Source organism: Lissotriton helveticus, chromosome 8 (genome assembly GCF_964261635.1).
Source record: "Lissotriton helveticus chromosome 8, aLisHel1.1, whole genome shotgun sequence".
Classification (NCBI taxonomy): Eukaryota; Metazoa; Chordata; class Amphibia; order Caudata; family Salamandridae; genus Lissotriton; species Lissotriton helveticus.
In genome coordinates this window covers 6,251,677-6,269,874 of record NC_136069.1, presented here as the reverse complement: position 1 = coordinate 6,269,874, position 18,198 = coordinate 6,251,677, and the positions used below count along the sequence as shown (strand labels likewise).

At 46.9% G+C, this 18,198-nt stretch overlaps 1 protein-coding gene across 5 annotated transcripts in view; it reads left to right on the top strand.

Annotated features, from left to right (window-relative positions):
* Positions 1-18,198, top strand: part of SPAG17 (sperm associated antigen 17) — a 1,244,773-nt gene that overhangs the window by 679,329 nt on the left and 547,246 nt on the right. For all 5 annotated transcript variants that reach the window (XM_078656351.1, XM_078656349.1, XM_078656348.1 and 2 more), the window contains one exon: positions 11,373-11,527. In XM_078656351.1, coding sequence (XP_078512477.1) covers positions 11,373-11,527 — 155 coding nt within the window. The remainder of the gene's footprint in view (positions 1-11,372; positions 11,528-18,198) is intronic.

Genomic DNA, 18,198 nt, shown 5'->3' with positions numbered 1-18,198 from the left:
TCCAAGGCCCTCAGGCGGACAGTGGATGCCCTGGACTCCTGACACCCCATCCAAGGTCCTCAGGCTGACAGTGGGTGCCCTGGACTCCTGACACCCTATCCAAGGCCCCCAGGCCGGGAGGGGGTGTCCTGGACTCCTGACGCCCTATCCAAGGGCTCTTGGGCCAGGAGGGGGTGCCCTGGACTCATGACACCCCATCCAAGGCCATCAGGCAAGGAGTGGGTGCCTGGAAACCTGACACCCTATCCAGTGGGTGCTTGGAGGATCTGGTGGTCTCTGATGCAGGAGGGAAGAGAGGTCAGGGGCCAGTTCAGTGGGAGACACGTCAGCAGAGAAGCACAGGTCTGGCTGTGTGTGCACCATGCATGCCCTCATGTCCTCTGGGTGCTCATAGAGTGCCTATGGCTCTTTTGTAGAAGGATGCGAAGGGTGTTGAAGCATGTGGAAGATACAGCGTTGATCTGTCAGTTCATGGTGAGGGAGGAGTCTGACAGTTTATGATAATGTTTGACTGTGTGATAATGTCTGACAGTGTATGATAATGTCTGACAGTGTATGATAATGGCTGACAGTGTGTGATAATGTCTGACAGTGTATGATAATGGCTGACAGAAGATGCAAATGGCTGATATATTGTTAGAACTGGGATTTCTGGTTGGCTGAGGCTTGCAATGAAAAAAACAATGGGGGGGAGGTAGAGTATAGATGTAGGATTCTTACTCCACGGGCACTGCTACATAAACAAAAAGAATCCTACTCACAGTGAAGGGGACGGTGAGTATGCCACAAGTGTGGGGACACTCAGTGTTGTATTAAATACCCCTCACACACCAACAGGCCCCTTGGTGTCATGCTTCATCATTGGGGTCTTCGCATCCCTCTAACGGGATGCGGCGTGCTGCGACCTACGACTACGCGGGAGCACTTTAAGTTGGACTATGTGTGGTGTGTGTGATGCAAGTGAAGGGGTAGTGATAGTTAAATGTGAGTGGTGGGGTTGGTGAAGGTTAAAAAGTACCTGGCTCGTGGGTGTTGAGAAAAAACTTTATTCATAACCCCGGGCTGGCACTGTTAAAAAGGTGCAGGGTGAGGTAATCAACTGTTGTCACTATGAACAGTACCTCTGGTGTGCGTCAACATGTTTCGGAGCTAGTGCTCCTTCTTCAGGACGGGGGCACAACTTCCCACCTTACTCACGTATTTCTAACAAATGTGTATTTTACAGAAAAGTGCAGGACTATATACAGTGAATTTGTACTAAATATAGGCTATAGTGTGCCTACAGCGGATTATTGTGACCATGCACTTGCATGACCTATGAAATACGTGAGTAAGGTGGGAAGTTGTGCCCCCGTCCTGAAAAAGGAGCACTAGCTCCGAAACATGTTGACGCACACCAGAGGTACTGTTCATAGTGACAACAGTTGATTACCTCACCCTGCACCTTTTTAACAGTGCCAGCCCGGGGTTATGAATAAAGTTTTTTCTCAACACCCACGACCCAGGTACTTTTTAACCTTCACCAACCCCACCACTCACATTTAACTATCACTACCCCTTCACTTGCATCACACACACCACACATAGTCCAACTTAAAGTGCTCCCGCGTAGTCGTAGGTCGCAGCACGCCGCATCCCGTTAGAGGGATGCGAAGACCCCAATGATGAAGCATGACACCAAGGTGCCTGTTGGTGTGTGAGGGGTATTTAATACAACACTGAGTGTCCCCACACTTGTGGCATACTCACCGTCCCCTTCACTGTGAGTAGGATTCTTTTTGTTTATGTGGCTGAGGCTTGCGCCAAAGCCAGGCAGAAACCACCATTCTAAGTCAGGGCAAGGAAGTCACCCGCCAAGATAACCCCTGCTCACCCTCTTAGTAGCTTGGCACGAGCAGTCACACAAGGTTATATCAAAAATAGCCTTTGTATTATACCAAACACATTAGATAGGGAACACACACTTTACAATGTGCCATAGGCACGGGCAGAATTTACAAGGGATTATATACATGGGACAGGGTCACGTGGACCACTGTCATGAACATGCACTTTTAGAACTAGCACTTGGTAGAATTAGCACTTTGTAGGAATAACCCTTAGAACATAGAACAAGTAGAAGCTTCACACATGATGCATAAAAACACATTCAGCTGTGTCAGGAGGACCCATGATGCATAAGAACACATTTAGCGGTGTAAGGAAGACACATGACGCATAAAACACATTCAGCGGTTTAGGTAAAACACATGATGCAGAAAACACATTCAGAGGTGTAAGAAGACACATGACGCATAAAAAACACATTCAGCGGTGTCAGGAGGACCCATGATGCATTAGAACACATTCAGCGGTGTAGGGAAAACACATGGCACATAAAAACACATTCAGCGGTGTCAGGAGGACCCATGATGCATTAGAACACATTCAGCAGTGTAAGGAAGACACATGACGCATAAAACACATTCAGCGGTGTAGGTAAAACACATGATGCATAAAGCACATTCAGCGGTGTAAGGAAGACACATGACACATAAAAACACATTCAGCGGTGTAGGTAAAACACATGATGCATAAAGCACATTCAGCGGTGTAAGGAAGACACATGACGCATAAAAACACATTCAGCGGTGTAGGAAAGCAACTTTGTACATGATGCATAAAAACACATTCAGAGGTACCAGAACACCGGGTGCGCAAAACATACACCACACAGTACATTTCCTAGCACCCAAAAGCAATAGGACATAGATCATAATAATACCTAAACCACAGTTAGGGCAGAAATCATAATAGCACATAAATCACTTTTAAAGTCCAGGTTGCGCCACTGCGCCAATACTTAAATGTAGCAGCTGCCCACTACTTGCTGGGCAGCTGAGGACAGGGACAGGGCCTAAACGCTGCAGCTGGCACTAAGTGCTGCACAGCTGGGGAAGGCCAAGGTAGGGATGAAGGAGTGCGACTCACTCCTAAGTCCAAAGAACAAGTCCCCTAAAAAGCAAAATACCTAAACGGTGCAGCTGCCCACTAATTGCTGGGAAGCAGTAGAATCAGGACTGCGACATGGACTCTGACTGGCCCTAGGACACGAGTGCGCACGTGGTTGGAGCCATCTAGGCTCTGGAACAAAGAATACACATTTTGGGAGCCACCTAGGCTCAGAACCTATCATACTGCGCACATTTGGAGCCCTCTGGCTCTAGGAATAACCTGGGGCAAAACACGCTCATTGCTGGAGCCCTCTGGGCTCTGGGACTCACCGGGGCCCTCAGGGACAAGGAACACGGGCCCATCTGGCCCTCTGAAACCCCCACTGGGGCCCGTTAGATAATTGAGGTCACCGGTGGAGCCACGGGGCTCTGAGGAAAAAAATGAGGCAGAGACCCTCACGGGGACTTTAAACAAATGGGCCCGTTGGAGCCTTTGCGGCTCTAAGACAGTTAATGCCAAAAATAGTGGAGCGGCCCTCTGCCAAGCGGGGCCGCTCGAATACTGCCTCTCTCCCCCCCCCCCAAACCCCACCCCCCTGGTCCAGCCCTGACTCACCGGGCTGCTCTGGGGTGGCGTCTCACTGTTTCCACCGGACTTCACGGGGTCTGCCGGGGCTCTCCCTTGCTCAGGGGAGCCTCGGCGGGTGTCAGCAAGGTAGCTGGCGGGGCTCTCTCACCTCATGAGAGCCCCACCCTCTCGACGCGCCGGTCTTCACCCGGTCCTGGGACTTTAGGGTGGAGCCGCAAGGCTCAGGCTCAATTTCTTTTCCGGGGCTCCCTCCTGGAAATGGGAGCCCCGCAGCATTCGGCGGGTATCTCTGGCGGCTCCGGGGCTCTCCTCGGCTCACGGGAGCCCCGGGCAGCCATCATTCCCATGCTTCTCTTTTTCTCAGCCGCACTTCCGCCTCATGGCAGGCCCCGCCCCCGTCACGGCCGGGCCTGCCTGACTTCCAGTTTCGCTGCAGCGGCGGCAATCTCTGGCGGGGCAGTACCGAGGGGTGGGCACCCTCGGTGCGGGAAATAAAAGTAGAAACGGGGTGGGCACCCGTTAAGGCTCTGGTAATTGGCAAATAAGCGAGGTGGGCACGCGCGCCAAACATGAGCCACGGGGGATCCCCACGCCGGGGAATCCTTTGCACAGGATGCAGCTCAGCACGGCAGGGTTGAGACAAAGCGCTCCCTCAGGAGAAATAAAGCACTCACCAGGATAGCATATTTTTAAAAATAAAATACAGCGTTTCCCTGCTGCCAAAGGTCCTGGGGGAAGGTAAAGCCACAAGGGTTTCCAGGGCAAGACAGAAGGGCCCCAGAACTAAGTCCTCCAGAAATCCAGGGGCTGGGCTGGGCCCAGGGAGGCAAGCCTTCCCCTGGGCCCCAGCAGTAGCACGCCCCTGGTAGATTCAAGTGTCAGGAAAACAAGAACATTTTACAAGAGGTCACAGCCTCTTTTTATACACACAATTCCTTTGTCTAAAGGTGCAGGCAAGGGGCGAACCAGATACAACTGGTTCCTGAGCACTTTTGCTCAGCCCCTCTCTCTGTTCACAGGATGGGTCAGGGACATCAGACACACCACAGGGGGTGGAGCCAGCATTGTGGGAGGGGAAGCCCAGCCCTATTCAGGTCCCAGGTGCACTCTGCCCCAGCCATCAACATGCAGCTCTCCCATTCACCACCGGGGCAGACCCATCCAGACTCCAGGAGCCTGGCACATCAGCCAGCTCCAGCCAATCACAAGCCAGCACATTCACTGCACAGACACACCAACTTCTAGAAGTGGCACTTCCACACTAGACACATTTATGCCGCACACCTCATCGCGCAGCATTTAATCACACGAGTCCGCACATACCAAACTCGCACTCCCCACGCATCAGGAACTACCAGGGACACACACATTCCCCATGCATTCCTATGGGAGGGCAGGCCAATCTCACACACGCACTCAGAGAGCGCACGCACTTTACACTGCACCACAGTGCTAAAGGGCGCAAAGACCAGAAATCACTATAATTATGTAACACTAACAGGCAAAAAGTTCAAGGGTGAACCTGCCAGAAGGGCCAAGTCCAACATATATGATAATGTCTGACAGTTTATGATAAAGTCTGACAGTGTATAATAATGGCCGGCAGTGTATGATAATCGCTGACAGTGTATGATAATGGCTGACAGCGTATGATAATGGCCGGCAGTGGATGATAAAGTCTGACAGTGTATGATAATGGCTGACAGTGTATGATAATGTCTGACAGTGTATGATAAAGTCTGACAGTGTATGATAATGGGCAGCAGTGTATGATAATGTTTGACAGTGTATGATAATGGCCGGCAGTGTATGATAATGGCCGGCAGTGTATGATAATGGCTGATATATGAAAACGGCTGACAGTGTAAGATAATGACTTTATCGCAAAGGCTAACAGAGGATGATAATGGCTGATATATGATAATATCTGACTGTGTATGATAACTGCTGACAGTGTATAATAATGACTTTATCAGAAAGGCTGACAGAGGTTGAAAATGGTTGATAGTTATGATTATTGCTGATAGTGTCAGAGGATGGTCGATGGTATATGAGAATAGCTAACAGTGTTTGATAAAAGCTGATCGTGTATGATAAAGACTGAGACTGTATGAAGATGACTCATCATGTGAAGGATTGGCTGATAGTGTATGGGATTGGCTGATAGTGTATGATATTGGCTGATAGTTTATGGGATTGGCTGATAGTTTATGGGATTGGCTGATAGTGTTTGGGATTGGCTGATAGTTTATGGGATTGGCTGATGCTGTATGGAATTGGCTGATAGTCTACGAGATTGGCTAATAGTTTATGTGATTGGCTGATAGTGTATGGGATTGGCTGATAGTTTATGGGATTGGCTGATAGTGTCTGGGATTGGCTGATAGTGTCTGTGATTGGCTGATAGTGTATGGGATCGGCTGATAGTTTATGGGATTGGCTGAGGGAGGAGTCTGACACTGTATGATAATGTCTGACAGTGTGTGATAATGTCTGACAGTGTATGATAATGTCTGACAGTGTGTGATAATGTCTGACAGTGTGTGATAATGTCTGACAGTGTGTGATAAAGGCTAACAGTGTGTGATAATGGCTGACAGTGTGTGATAATGTCTGACAGTGTGTGATAAAGGCTAACAGTGTGTGATAATGGCTGACAGTGTATGATAATGTTTGACAGTGTATGACAATGTCTGACAGTGTATGATAATGGCCAGCAGTGTATGATAATGTCTGACAGTGTGTGATAATGTCTGACAGTGTATGATAATGTCTGACAGTGTATGATAATGTCTGACAGTGTATGATAATGGGCAGCAGTGTATGATAATGTCTGACAGTGTATGGTAATTTCTGACAGTGTATGATAATGGCTGACAGAGGATGAGAATGGCTGATATATGCTAATGGCTGACAATGTGTGATGATGGCTGACAGAGGATGCAAATGGCTGATATATGATAATGTCTGACAGTGTATGATAACGGCTGACAGTGTATGATAATGGCTGACAGTGTATGATAATGGGCAGCAGTGTATGATAATGTCTGACAGTGTATGGTAATTTCTGGCAGTGTATGATAATGGCTGACAGAGGATGGGAATGGCTGATATATGCTAATGGCTGACAATGTGTGATGATGGCTGACAGAAGATGCAAATGGCTGATATATGATAATGTCTGACAGTGTATGATAATGGCTGACAGTGTATGATAATGGGCAGCAGTGTATGATAATGGGCAGCAGTGTATGATAATGTCTGACAGTGTATGGTAATTTCTGACAGTGTATGATAATGGCTGACAGAGGATGAGAATAGCTGATATATGCTAATGGCTGACAATGTGTGATGATGGCTGACAGAGGATGCAAATGGCTGATATATGAAAATGTCTGACAGTGTATGATAATGTCTGACAGTGTATGATAATGTCTGACAGTGTATGATAATGTCTGACAGTGTATGATAATGTCTGACAGTATGTGATAATGTCTGACAGTGTATGCTAATGGCCGGCAGTGTATGTTAATGGCCGGCAGTGTATGATGATGGCTGACAGTGTATGATAATGGCTGACAGCGTATGATAATATCTGACAGCGTATGATAATGTCTGACAGTGTATGATAAAGTCTGACAGTGTATGATAATGGCCAGCAGTGTATGATAATGTCTGACAGTGTATGATAATGTCTGACAGTGTATGATATTGGCCGGCAGTGTATGATAATGTCTGACAGTGTGTGATAATGTCTGACAGTGTATGATAATGTCTGACAGTGTCTGACAGTGTATGATAATGGCCGGCAGTGGATGATAATGTCTGACAGTGTATGATAATGGCTGACAGTGTATGATAATGGCTGACAGTGTATGATAATGGGCAGCAGTGTATGATAATGGGCAGCAGTGTATGATGTCTGACAGTGTATGATAATGGCTGACAGTGTATGATAATGGGCAGCAGTGTATGATAATGGGCAGCAGTGTATGATAATGTCTGACAGTGTATGGTAATGGCTGACAGTGTATGATAATGGCTGACAGAGGATGAGAATGGCTGATATATGCTAATGGCTGACAATGTGTGATGATGGCTGACAGAGGATGCAAATGGCTGATATATGATAATGTCTGACAGTGTATCATAATAGCTGACAGTGTATGATAATGTCTGACAGTGTATGTTAATGTCTGACAGTGTATGATAATGGCTGACAGTGTATGATCATGGCTGACAGAGGATGCAAATGGCTGATATATGATAATGTCTGATAGTGTATGATAATGGCTAACAGTGTATGATGATGTCTGACAGTGTATGATAATGTCTGACAGTGTATGTCTGACAGTGTGTGATAATGTCTGACAGTGTATGATAATGGCAGGCAGTGTATGATGATGGCTGACAGTGTATGATAATGGCTGACAGTGTATGATAATGGCTGTCAGCGTATGATAATGTCTGACAGTGTATGATAATGTCTGACAGTGTATGATAAAGTCTGACAGTGTATAATAATGGCCGGCAGTGTGTGATAATGTCTGACAGTGTATGATAATGTCTGACAGTGTATGATAATGGGCAGCAGTGTATGATAATGTCTGACAGTGTATGATAAAGTCTGACAGTGTATGATAATGGCAGGCAGTGTATGATAATGGCTGGCAGTGTATGATGATGGGTGACAGTGTATGATAATGGCTGACAGTGTATGATAATGGCTGTCAGCGTATGATAATGTCTGACAGTGTATGATAATGTCTGACAGTGTATGATAAAGTCTGACAGTGTATAATAATGGCCGGCAGTGTGTGATAATGTCTGACAGTGTATGATAATGTCTGACAGTGTATGATAATGGGCAGCAGTGTATGATAATGTCTGACAGTGTATGATAAAGTCTGACAGTGTATAATAATGGCCGGCAGTGTGTGATAATGTCTGACAGTGTATGATAATGGCTGACAGTGTATGATAATGGGCAGCAGTGTATGATAATGGGCAGCAGTGTATGATAATGACTGACAGTGTATGGTAATGGCTGACAGTGTATGATAATGGCTGACAGAGGATGAGAATGGCTGATATATGCTAATGGCTGACAATGTGTGATGATGGCTGACAGAGGATGCAAATGGCTGATATATGATAATGTCTGACAGTGTATGATAATGGGCAGCAGTGTATGATAATGTCTGACAGTGTATGATAAAGTCTGACAGTGTATGATAATGGCAGGCAGTGTATGATAATGGCTGGCAGTGTATGATGATGTCTGACAGTGTATGATAATGGCTGACAGTGTATGATAATGGCTGTCAGCGTATGATAATGTCTGACAGTGTATGGTAATGGCTGACAGTGTATGATAATGGCTGACAGAGGATGAGAATGGCTGATATATGCTAATGGCTGACAATGTGTGATGATGGCTGACAGAGGATGCAAATGGCTGATATATGATAATGTCTGACAGTGTATCATAATAGCTGACAGTGTATGATAATGCCTGACAGTGTATGTTAATGTCTGACAGTGTATGATAATGGCTGACAGTGTATGATCATGGCTGACAGAGGATGCAAATGGCTGATATATGATAATGTCTGATAGTGTATGATAATGGCTAACAGTGTATGATGATGTCTGACAGTGTATGATAATGTCTGACAGTGTATGTCTGACAGTGTGTGATAATGTCTGACAGTGTATGATAATGGCAGGCAGTGTATGATGATGGCTGACAGTGTATGATAATGGCTGACAGTGTATGATAATGGCTGTCAGCGTATGATGATGTCTGACAGTGTATGATAATGTCTGACAGTGTATGATAAAGTCTGACAGTGTATAATAATGGCCGGCAGTGTGTGATAATGTCTGACAGTGTATGATAATGTCTGACAGTGTATGATAATGTGCAGCAGTGTATGATAATGTCTGACAGTGTATGATAAAGTCTGACAGTGTATGATAATGGCTGGCAGTGTATGATAATGGCTGGCAGTGTATGATGATGGCTGACAGTGTATGATAATGGCTGACAGTGTATGATAATGGCTGTCAGCGTATGATAATGTCTGACAGTGTATGATAATGTCTGACAGTGTATGATAAAGTCTGACAGTGTATAATAATGGCCGGCAGTGTGTGATAATGTCTGACAGTGTATGATAATGTCTGACAGTGTATGATAATGGGCAGCAGTGTATGATAATGTCTGACAGTGTATGATAAAGTCTGACAGTGTATGATAATGGCCGGCAGTGTATGATAATGGCTGACAGGATGAGAATGGCTGACAGTGTATGATAATGGCTGACAGGATGAGAATGGCTGATATATGAAAACGGCTGACAGTGTAAGATAATGACTTTATCGCAAAGGCTAACAGAGGATGAGAATGGCTGATATATGATAATGTCTGACTGTGTATGATAACTGCTGACAGTGTATAATAATGACTTTATCAGAAAGGCTGACAGAGGATGAAAATGGTTGATAGTTATGATTATTCCTTATAGTGTCAGAGGATGGTCGATAGTATATGAGAATAGCTAACAGTGTTTGATAAAAGATGATCGTGTATGATAAAGACTGAGACTGTATGAAGATGACTGATCAGGTGAAGGATTGGCTGATAGTGTATGACATTGGCTGATGGTGTATGGAATTAGCTTATAGTCTACGAGATTGGCTAATTGTTTATGGGATTGGCTGATAGTGTATGGGATTGGCTGATAGTTTATGGGATTGGCTGATAGTTTATGGGATTGGCTGATAGTTTATGGGATTGGCTGATAGTTTATGGGATTGGCTGATAGTGTCTGGGATTGGCTGATAGCGTCTGGGATTGGCTGATAGTGTATGGGATTGGCTGATGGTGTATGGGATTGGCTGATAGTTTATGGGATTGGCTGATAGTTTATGGGATTGGCTGATAGTTTATGGGATTGGCTGATAGTTTATGGGATTGGCTGATAGTTTATAGGATTGGCTGATAGTGTCTGGGATTGGCTGATAGTGTATGGGATTGGCTGATGGTGTATGGGATTGGCTGATAGTTTATGGGATTGGCTGAAGGTTTATGGGATTGGCTGATAGTGTCTGGGATTGGCAGATAGTGTATAGGATTATTGAAGGTATATGGGATTGGCTGATAGTGTCTGGGAATGGCTGATAGTGTCTGGGATTGGCTGATAGTGTCTGGGATTGGCTGATAGTGTATGGGATTGGCTGATGGTGTATGGGATTGGCTGATAGTTTATGGGATTGGCTGATAGTTTATGGGATTGGCTGATAGTTTATGGGATTGGCTGATAGTTTATGGGATTGGCTGATAGTGTCTGGGATTGGCTGATAGTGTATGGGATTGGCTGATGGTGTATGGGATTGGCTGATAGTTTATGGGATTGGCTGAAGGTTTATGGGATTGGCTGATAGTGTCTGGGATTGGCAGATAGTGTATAGGATTATTGAAGGTATATGGGATTGGCTGATAGTGTCTGGGAATGGCTGATTGTGTCTGCGATTGGCTGATAGTGTATGAGACTGGCTAATAGTGTGGTATACACTGATAGTGTATGATAAAGGCTGAGACTGTATGAAAATGGCTGACCATATGAAGGACTGACTGATCTTGTAAGAGATTGGCTGATAATGTTTGATAGATACTGATTGTGTATGATAAAGGCTGATTTAGAGGGTTACTGAAGGTTCAGATGGCTGGATCATGCGTGAAGAGCAGTTCTCCAAGATCTAATGACATATGTATCTTTTGTACCTTCGCTATGCGGTATGGAAAGTTCTACTTATATACTAAGCTCCTTGTGAATATATTTCAGGTGATTCAAGAAGCCACTGAAACCTACAGATGCATTGACTCTTATTACCACAGCCAGGACGACTCGCTGCTCCTCATCCTGCACAATCCAATGAGCCGGCTCCGGCAGAGCCAGGAGTCGTGGGATATGGCTCTTCACTCGAATGTCGGATTCAGGTAAATGCTCCTCCGATCTTCACTGTCAGTGTACACCTGTAGCAAACATCTGTTCCCAGGAACCTTCCAGCTGCAGGAGATGGAGTTTGTGAAAAGTATTTTCAAGAGGGGCCAAAAATGTCAGTCAGACAGGAGTATCTCAGGACATCACATCAAAGAATCACCCAAAGAAAGGTGTGCCTTAGGTGTGTGAGCTCCTTCTGTACGTGTGAGCTTGAGTCTTGGACTTTGAGCTGTGTCCTGCGAGCTCCTTCTGTATGTGTGAGCTTGAGACTTGCACTTTGAGCTGTGTCCTTCTAGCACTGTGAGCTCCTTCTGTATGTGTGAGCTTGAGACGTGGACTTTGAGCTGTGTCCTGCGAGCACTGTGAGCTCCTTCTGTATGTGTGAGCTTGAGACTTGGACTTTGAGCTGTGTCCTGTGAGCTCCTTCTGTATGTGTGAGCTTGAGACTTGGACTTTGAGCTGTGTCCTACTAGCACTGTGAGCTGCTTCTGTATGTGTGAGCTTGAGTCTTGTACTTTGAGCTGTGTCCTGCTAACACAGTGAGCTGCTTCTGTATGTGTGAGCTTGAGACTTGGAGTTTGAGCTGTGTCCTGCGAGCACTGTGAGCTCCTTCTGTATGTGTGAGCTTGAGACGTGGACTTTGAGCTGTGTCCTGCGAGCATTGTGAGCTCCTTCTGTATGTGTGAGCTTGAGACGTGGACTTTGAGCTGTGTACTGCTAGCACTGTGAGCTGCTTCTGTATGTGTGAGCTTGAGACTTGGACTTTGAGCTGTGTCCTGCGAGCACTGTGAGCTCCTTCTGTATGTGTAAGCTTGAGACTTTGAGCTGTGTACTGCTAACACAGTGAGGTCCTTCTGTATGTGTGAGCTTAAAACTTGTACTTTGAGCTGTGTCCTCCTAGCACTGTGAGCTCCTTCTGTATGTGTGAGCTTGAGACGTGGACTTTGAGCTATGTACTGCTAGCACTGTGAGCTGCTTCTGTATGTGTGAGCTTGAGTCTTGGACTTTGAGCTGTGTCCTGTGAGCACTGTGAGCTCCTTCTGTATGTGTGAGCTTGAGACTTGGGCTTTGACCTGTGTCCTGCTTGCACTGTGAGATCCTTCTGTATGTGTAAGCTTGAGACTTTGAGCTGTGTACTGCTAATATAGTGAGCTCCTTCTGTTTGTGTGAGCTTGAGACTTGGACTTTGAGCTGTGTCCTGTGAGCACTGTGAGCTCCTTCTGTATGTGTGAGCTTGAGACTTGGGTTTTGAGCTGTGTCCTGCTAGCACTGTGAGCTCCTTCTGTAGGTGTAAGCTTGAGACTTTGAGCTGTGTCCTGCTAGCACTGTGAGCTCCTTCTGTATGTGTGAGCTTGAGACGTGGACTTTGAGCTGTGTCCTGCGAGCACTGTGAGCTCCTTCTGTATGTGTGAGCTTGAGACGAGGACTTTGAGCTATGTCCTGCTAGCACTGTGAGCTCCTTCTGTAGGTGTAAGCTTGAGACTTTGAGCTGTGTCCCGCTAGCACTGTGAGCTCCTTCTGTATGTGTGAGCTTGAGACGTGGACTTTGAGCTGTGTCCTGCGAGCACTGTGAGCTCCTTCTGTATGTGTGAGCTTGAGACGTGGACTTTGAGCTGTGTACTGCTAGCACTGTGAGCTGCTTCTGTATGTGTGAGCTTGAGACTTGGACTTTGAGCTGTGTCCTGCGAGCACTGTGAGCTCCTTCTGTATGTGTAAGCTTGAGACTTTGAGCTGTGTACTGCTAACACAGTGATCTCCTTCTGTATGTGTGAGCTTAAAACTTGTACTTTGAGCTGTGTCCTGCTAGCACTGTGAGCTCCTTCTGTATGTGTGAGCTTGAGACGTGGACTTTGAGCTGTGTACTGCTAGCACTGTGAGCTCCTTCTGTATGTGTGAGCTTGAGACTTGCACTTTGAGCTGTGTCCTTCTAGCACTGTGAGCTCCTTCTGTATGTGTGAGCTTGAGACGTGGACTTTGAGCTGTGTACTGCTAGCACTGTGAGCTGCTTCTGTATGTGTGAGCTTGAGTCTTGGACTTTGAGCTGTGTCCTGCTAACACAGTGAGCTGCTTCTGTATGTGTGAGCTTGAGACTTGGAGTTTGAGCTGTGTCCTGCGAGCACTGTGAGCTCCTTCTGTATGTGTGAGCTTGAGACGTGGACTTTGAGCTGTGTCCTGCGAGCACTGTGAGCTCCTTCTGTACGTGTGAGCTTGAGACGTGGACTTTGAGCTGTGTACTGCTAGCACTGTGAGCTGTTTCTGTATGTGTGAGCTTGAGACTTAGACTTTGAGCTGTGTCCTGTGAGCTCCTTCTGTATGTGTGAGCTTGAGACTTGGACTTTGAGCTGTGTCCTGCGAGCACTGTGAGCTCCTTCTGTATGTGTGAGCTTGAGACGTGGACTTTGAGCTATGTACTGCTAGCACTGTGAGCTGCTTCTGTATGTGTGAGCTTGAGTCTTGGACTTTGAGCTGTGTCCTGTGAGCACTGTGAGCTCCTTCTGTATGTGTGAGCTTGAGACTTGGGCTTTGACCTGTGTCCTGCTTGCACTGTGAGCTCCTTCTGTATGTGTAAGCTTGAGACTTTGAGCTGTGTACTGCTAATATAGTGAGCTCCTTCTGTATGTGTGAGCTTGAGACTTGGACTTTGAGCTGTGTCCTGTGAACACTGTGAGCTCATTCTGTATGTGTGAGCTTGAGACTTGGACTTTGAGCTGTGTCCTGTGAGCACTGTGAACTCCTGTATGTGTGAGCTTGAGACTTGGGCTTTGAGCTGTGTCCTGCTAGCACTGTGAGCTCCTTCTGTAGGTGTAAGCTTGAGACTTTGAGCTGTGTCCTTCTAGCACTGTGAGCTCCTTCTGTATGTGTGAGCTTGAGACGTGGACTTTGAGCTGTGTCCTGCGAGCACTGTGAGCTCCTTCTGTATGTGTGAGCTTGAGACGAGGACTTTGAGCTGTGTCTTGTTAGCACTGTGAGCTCCTTCTGTATGTGTGAGCTTGAGACGTGGACTTTGAGCTGTGTCATTCGAGCACTGTGAGCTGCTTCTGTATATGTGAGCTTGAGACGTGGACTTTGAGCTGTGTACTGCTAGCACTGTGAGCTGCTTATGTATGTGTGAGCTTGAGACTTGGACTTTGAGCTGTGTCCTGTGAGCACTGTGAGCTTCTTCTGTACGTGTGAGCTTGAGACTTGGGCTTTGACCTATGTCCTGCTAGCACTGTGAGCTCCTTCTGTAGGTGTAAGCTTGAGACTTTGAGCTGTGTCCTGCTAGCACTGTGAGCTCCTTCTGTATGTGTGAGCTTGAGACGTGGACTTTGAGCTGTGTCCTGCGAGCACTGTGAGCTCCTTCTGTATGTGTGAGCTTGAGACGTGGACTTTGAGCTGTGTACTGCTAGCACTGTGAGCTGCTTCTGTATGTGTGAGCTTGAGACGTGGACTTTGAGCTGTGTCCTGCGAGCACTGTGAGATCCTTCTGTATGTGTAAGCTTGAGACTTTGAGCTGTGTACTGCTAACACAGTGATCTCCTTCTGTATGTGTGAGCTTAAAACTTGTACTTTGAGCTGTGTCTTGCTAGCACTGTGAGCTCCTTCTGTATGTGTGAGCTTGAGACGTGGACTTTGAGCTGTGTACTGCTAGCACTGTGAGCTCCTTCTGTATGTGTGAGCTTGAGACTTGCACTTTGAGCTGTGTCCTTCTAGCACTGTGAGCTCCTTCTGTATGTGTGAGCTTGAGACATGGACTTTGAGCTGTGTCCTGTGAGCACTGTGAGCTCCTTCTGTATGTGTAAGCTTGAGACTTTGAGCTGTGTACTGCTAATACAGTGAGCTCCTTCTGTATGTGTGAGCTTGAGACTTGGACTTTGAGCTATGTCCTGTGAGCACTGTGAGCTCCTTCTGTATGTGTGAGCTTGAGACGTGGACTTTGAGCTGTGTACTGCTAGCACTGTGAGCTGCTTCTGTATGTGTGAGCTTGAGTCTTGGACTTTGAGCTGTGTCCTGCTAACACAGTGAGCTGCTTCTGTATGTGTGAGCTTGAGACTTGGACTTTGAGCTGTGTCCTGCGAGCACTGTGACCTCCTTCTGTATGTGTGAGCTTGAGACGTGGACTTTGAGCTGTGTACTGCTAGCACTGTGAGCTGCTTCTGTATGTGTGAGCTTGAGTCTTGGACTTTGAGCTGTGTCCTGCGAGCACTGTGAGCTCCTTCTGTATGTGTGAGCTTGAGACGTGGACTTTGAGCTGTGTCCTGCGAGCACTGTGAGCTCCTTCTGTACGTGTGAGCTTGAGACGTGGACTTTGAGCTGTGTACTGCTAGCACTGTGAGCTGTTTCTGTATGTGTGAGCTTGAGACGTGGACTTTGAGCTGTGTACTGCTAGCACTGTGAGCTGCTTCTGTATGTGTGAGCTTGAGACGTGGACTTTGAGCTGTGTCCTGCGAGCACTGTGAGATCCTTCTGTATGTGTAAGCTTGAGACTTTGAGCTGTGTACTGCTAACACAGTGATCTCCTTCTGTATGTGTGAGCTTAAAACTTGTACTTTGAGCTGTGTCTTGCTAGCACTGTGAGCTCCTTCTGTATGTGTGAGCTTGAGACGTGGACTTTGAGCTGTGTACTGCTAGCACTGTGAGCTCCTTCTGTATGTGTGAGCTTGAGACTTGCACTTTGAGCTGTGTCCTTCTAGCACTGTGAGCTCCTTCTGTATGTGTGAGCTTGAGACATGGACTTTGAGCTGTGTCCTGTGAGCACTGTGAGCTCCTTCTGTATGTGTAAGCTTGAGACTTTGAGCTGTGTACTGCTAATACAGTGAGCTCCTTCTGTATGTGTGAGCTTGAGACTTGGACTTTGAGCTATGTCCTGTGAGCACTGTGAGCTCCTTCTGTATGTGTGAGCTTGAGACGTGGACTTTGAGCTGTGTACTGCTAGCACTGTGAGCTGCTTCTGTATGTGTGAGCTTGAGTCTTGGACTTTGAGCTGTGTCCTGCTAACACAGTGAGCTGCTTCTGTATGTGTGAGCTTGAGACTTGGACTTTGAGCTGTGTCCTGCGAGCACTGTGACCTCCTTCTGTATGTGTGAGCTTGAGACGTGGACTTTGAGCTGTGTACTGCTAGCACTGTGAGCTGCTTCTGTATGTGTGAGCTTGAGACTTGGAATTTGAGCTGTGTCCTGCGAGCACTGTGAGCTCCTTCTGTATGTGTGAGCTTGAGACGTGGACTTTGAGCTGTGTCCTGCGAGCACTGTGAGCTCCTTCTGTACGTGTGAGCTTGAGACGTGGACTTTGAGCTGTGTATTGCTAGCACTGTGAGCTGTTTCTGTATGTGTGAGCTTGAGACTTGGACTTTGAGCTGTGTCCTGCGAGCACTGTGAGCTCCTTCTGTATGTGTGAGCTTGAGACTTGGACTTTGAGCTGTGCCCTGCTAACACAGTGAGCTGCTTCTGTATGTGTGAGCTTGAGACGTGGACTTTGAGCTGTGTCCTGTGAGCACTGTGAGCTCCTTCTGTATGTGTAAGCTTGAGACTTTGAGCTGTGTACTGCTAACACAGTGAGCTCCTTCTGTATGTGTGAGCTTAAAACTTGTACTTTGAGATGTGTCCTGCTAGCACTGTGAGCTCCTTCTGTATGTGTGAGCTTGAGATGTGGACTTTGAGCTGTGTACTGCTAGCACTGTGAGCTGCTTCTGTATGTGTGAGCTTGAGACTTGGACTTTGAGCTGTGTCCTGTGAGCACTGTGAGCTGCTTCGGTACGTGTGAGCTTGAGACTTGGGCTTTGACCTGTGTCCTGCTAGCACTGTGAGCTCCTTCTGTAGGTGTAAGCTTGAGACTTTGAGCTGTGTCCTGCTAGCACTGTGAGCTTCTTTTGTATGTGTGAGCTTGAGATGTGGACTTTGAGCTGTGTCCTGCGAGCACTGTGAGCTCCTTCTGTATGTGTGAGCTTGAGACGTGGACTTTGAGCTGTGTACTGCTAGCCCTGTGAGCTGCTTCTGTATGTGTGAGCTTGAGACTTGGACTTTGAGCTGTGTCCTGCGAGCACTGTGAGCTCCTTCTGTATGTGTAAGCTTGAGACTTTGAGCTGTGTACTGCTAACACAGTGAGCTCCTCCTGTATGTGTGAGCTTAAAACTTATACTTTGAGCTGTGTCCTGCCAGCACTGTGAGCTCCTTCTGTATGTGTGAGCTTGAGACGTGGACTTTGAGCTGTGTACTGCTAGCACTGTGAGCTGCTTCTGTATGTGTGAGCTTGAGTCTTGGACTTTGAGCTGTGTCCTGTGAGCACTGTGAGCTCCTTCTGTATGTGTGAGCTTGAGACTTGGGCTTTGACCTGTGTCCTGCGAGCACTGTGAGCTGCTTCTGTATGTGTGAGCTTGAGACTTGGGCTTTGAGCTGTGTCCTGCTACCACTGTGAGCTGCTTCTGTATCTGTGAGCTTGAGACTTGGACTTTGAGCTGTGTCCTGCTACCACTGTGAGCTCCTTCTGTATAAGTGAGCTTGAGACGTGGACTTTGAGCTGTGTACTGCTAGCACTGTGAGCTCCTTCTGTGGGTGTAAGCTTGAGACTTTGAGCTGTGTCTTGCTACCACTGTGAGCTCCTTCTGTATGTGTGAGCTTGAGACTTGGACTTTGAGCTGTGTCCTGCTACCACTGTGAGCTCCTTCTGTGGGTGTAAGCTTGAGACTTTG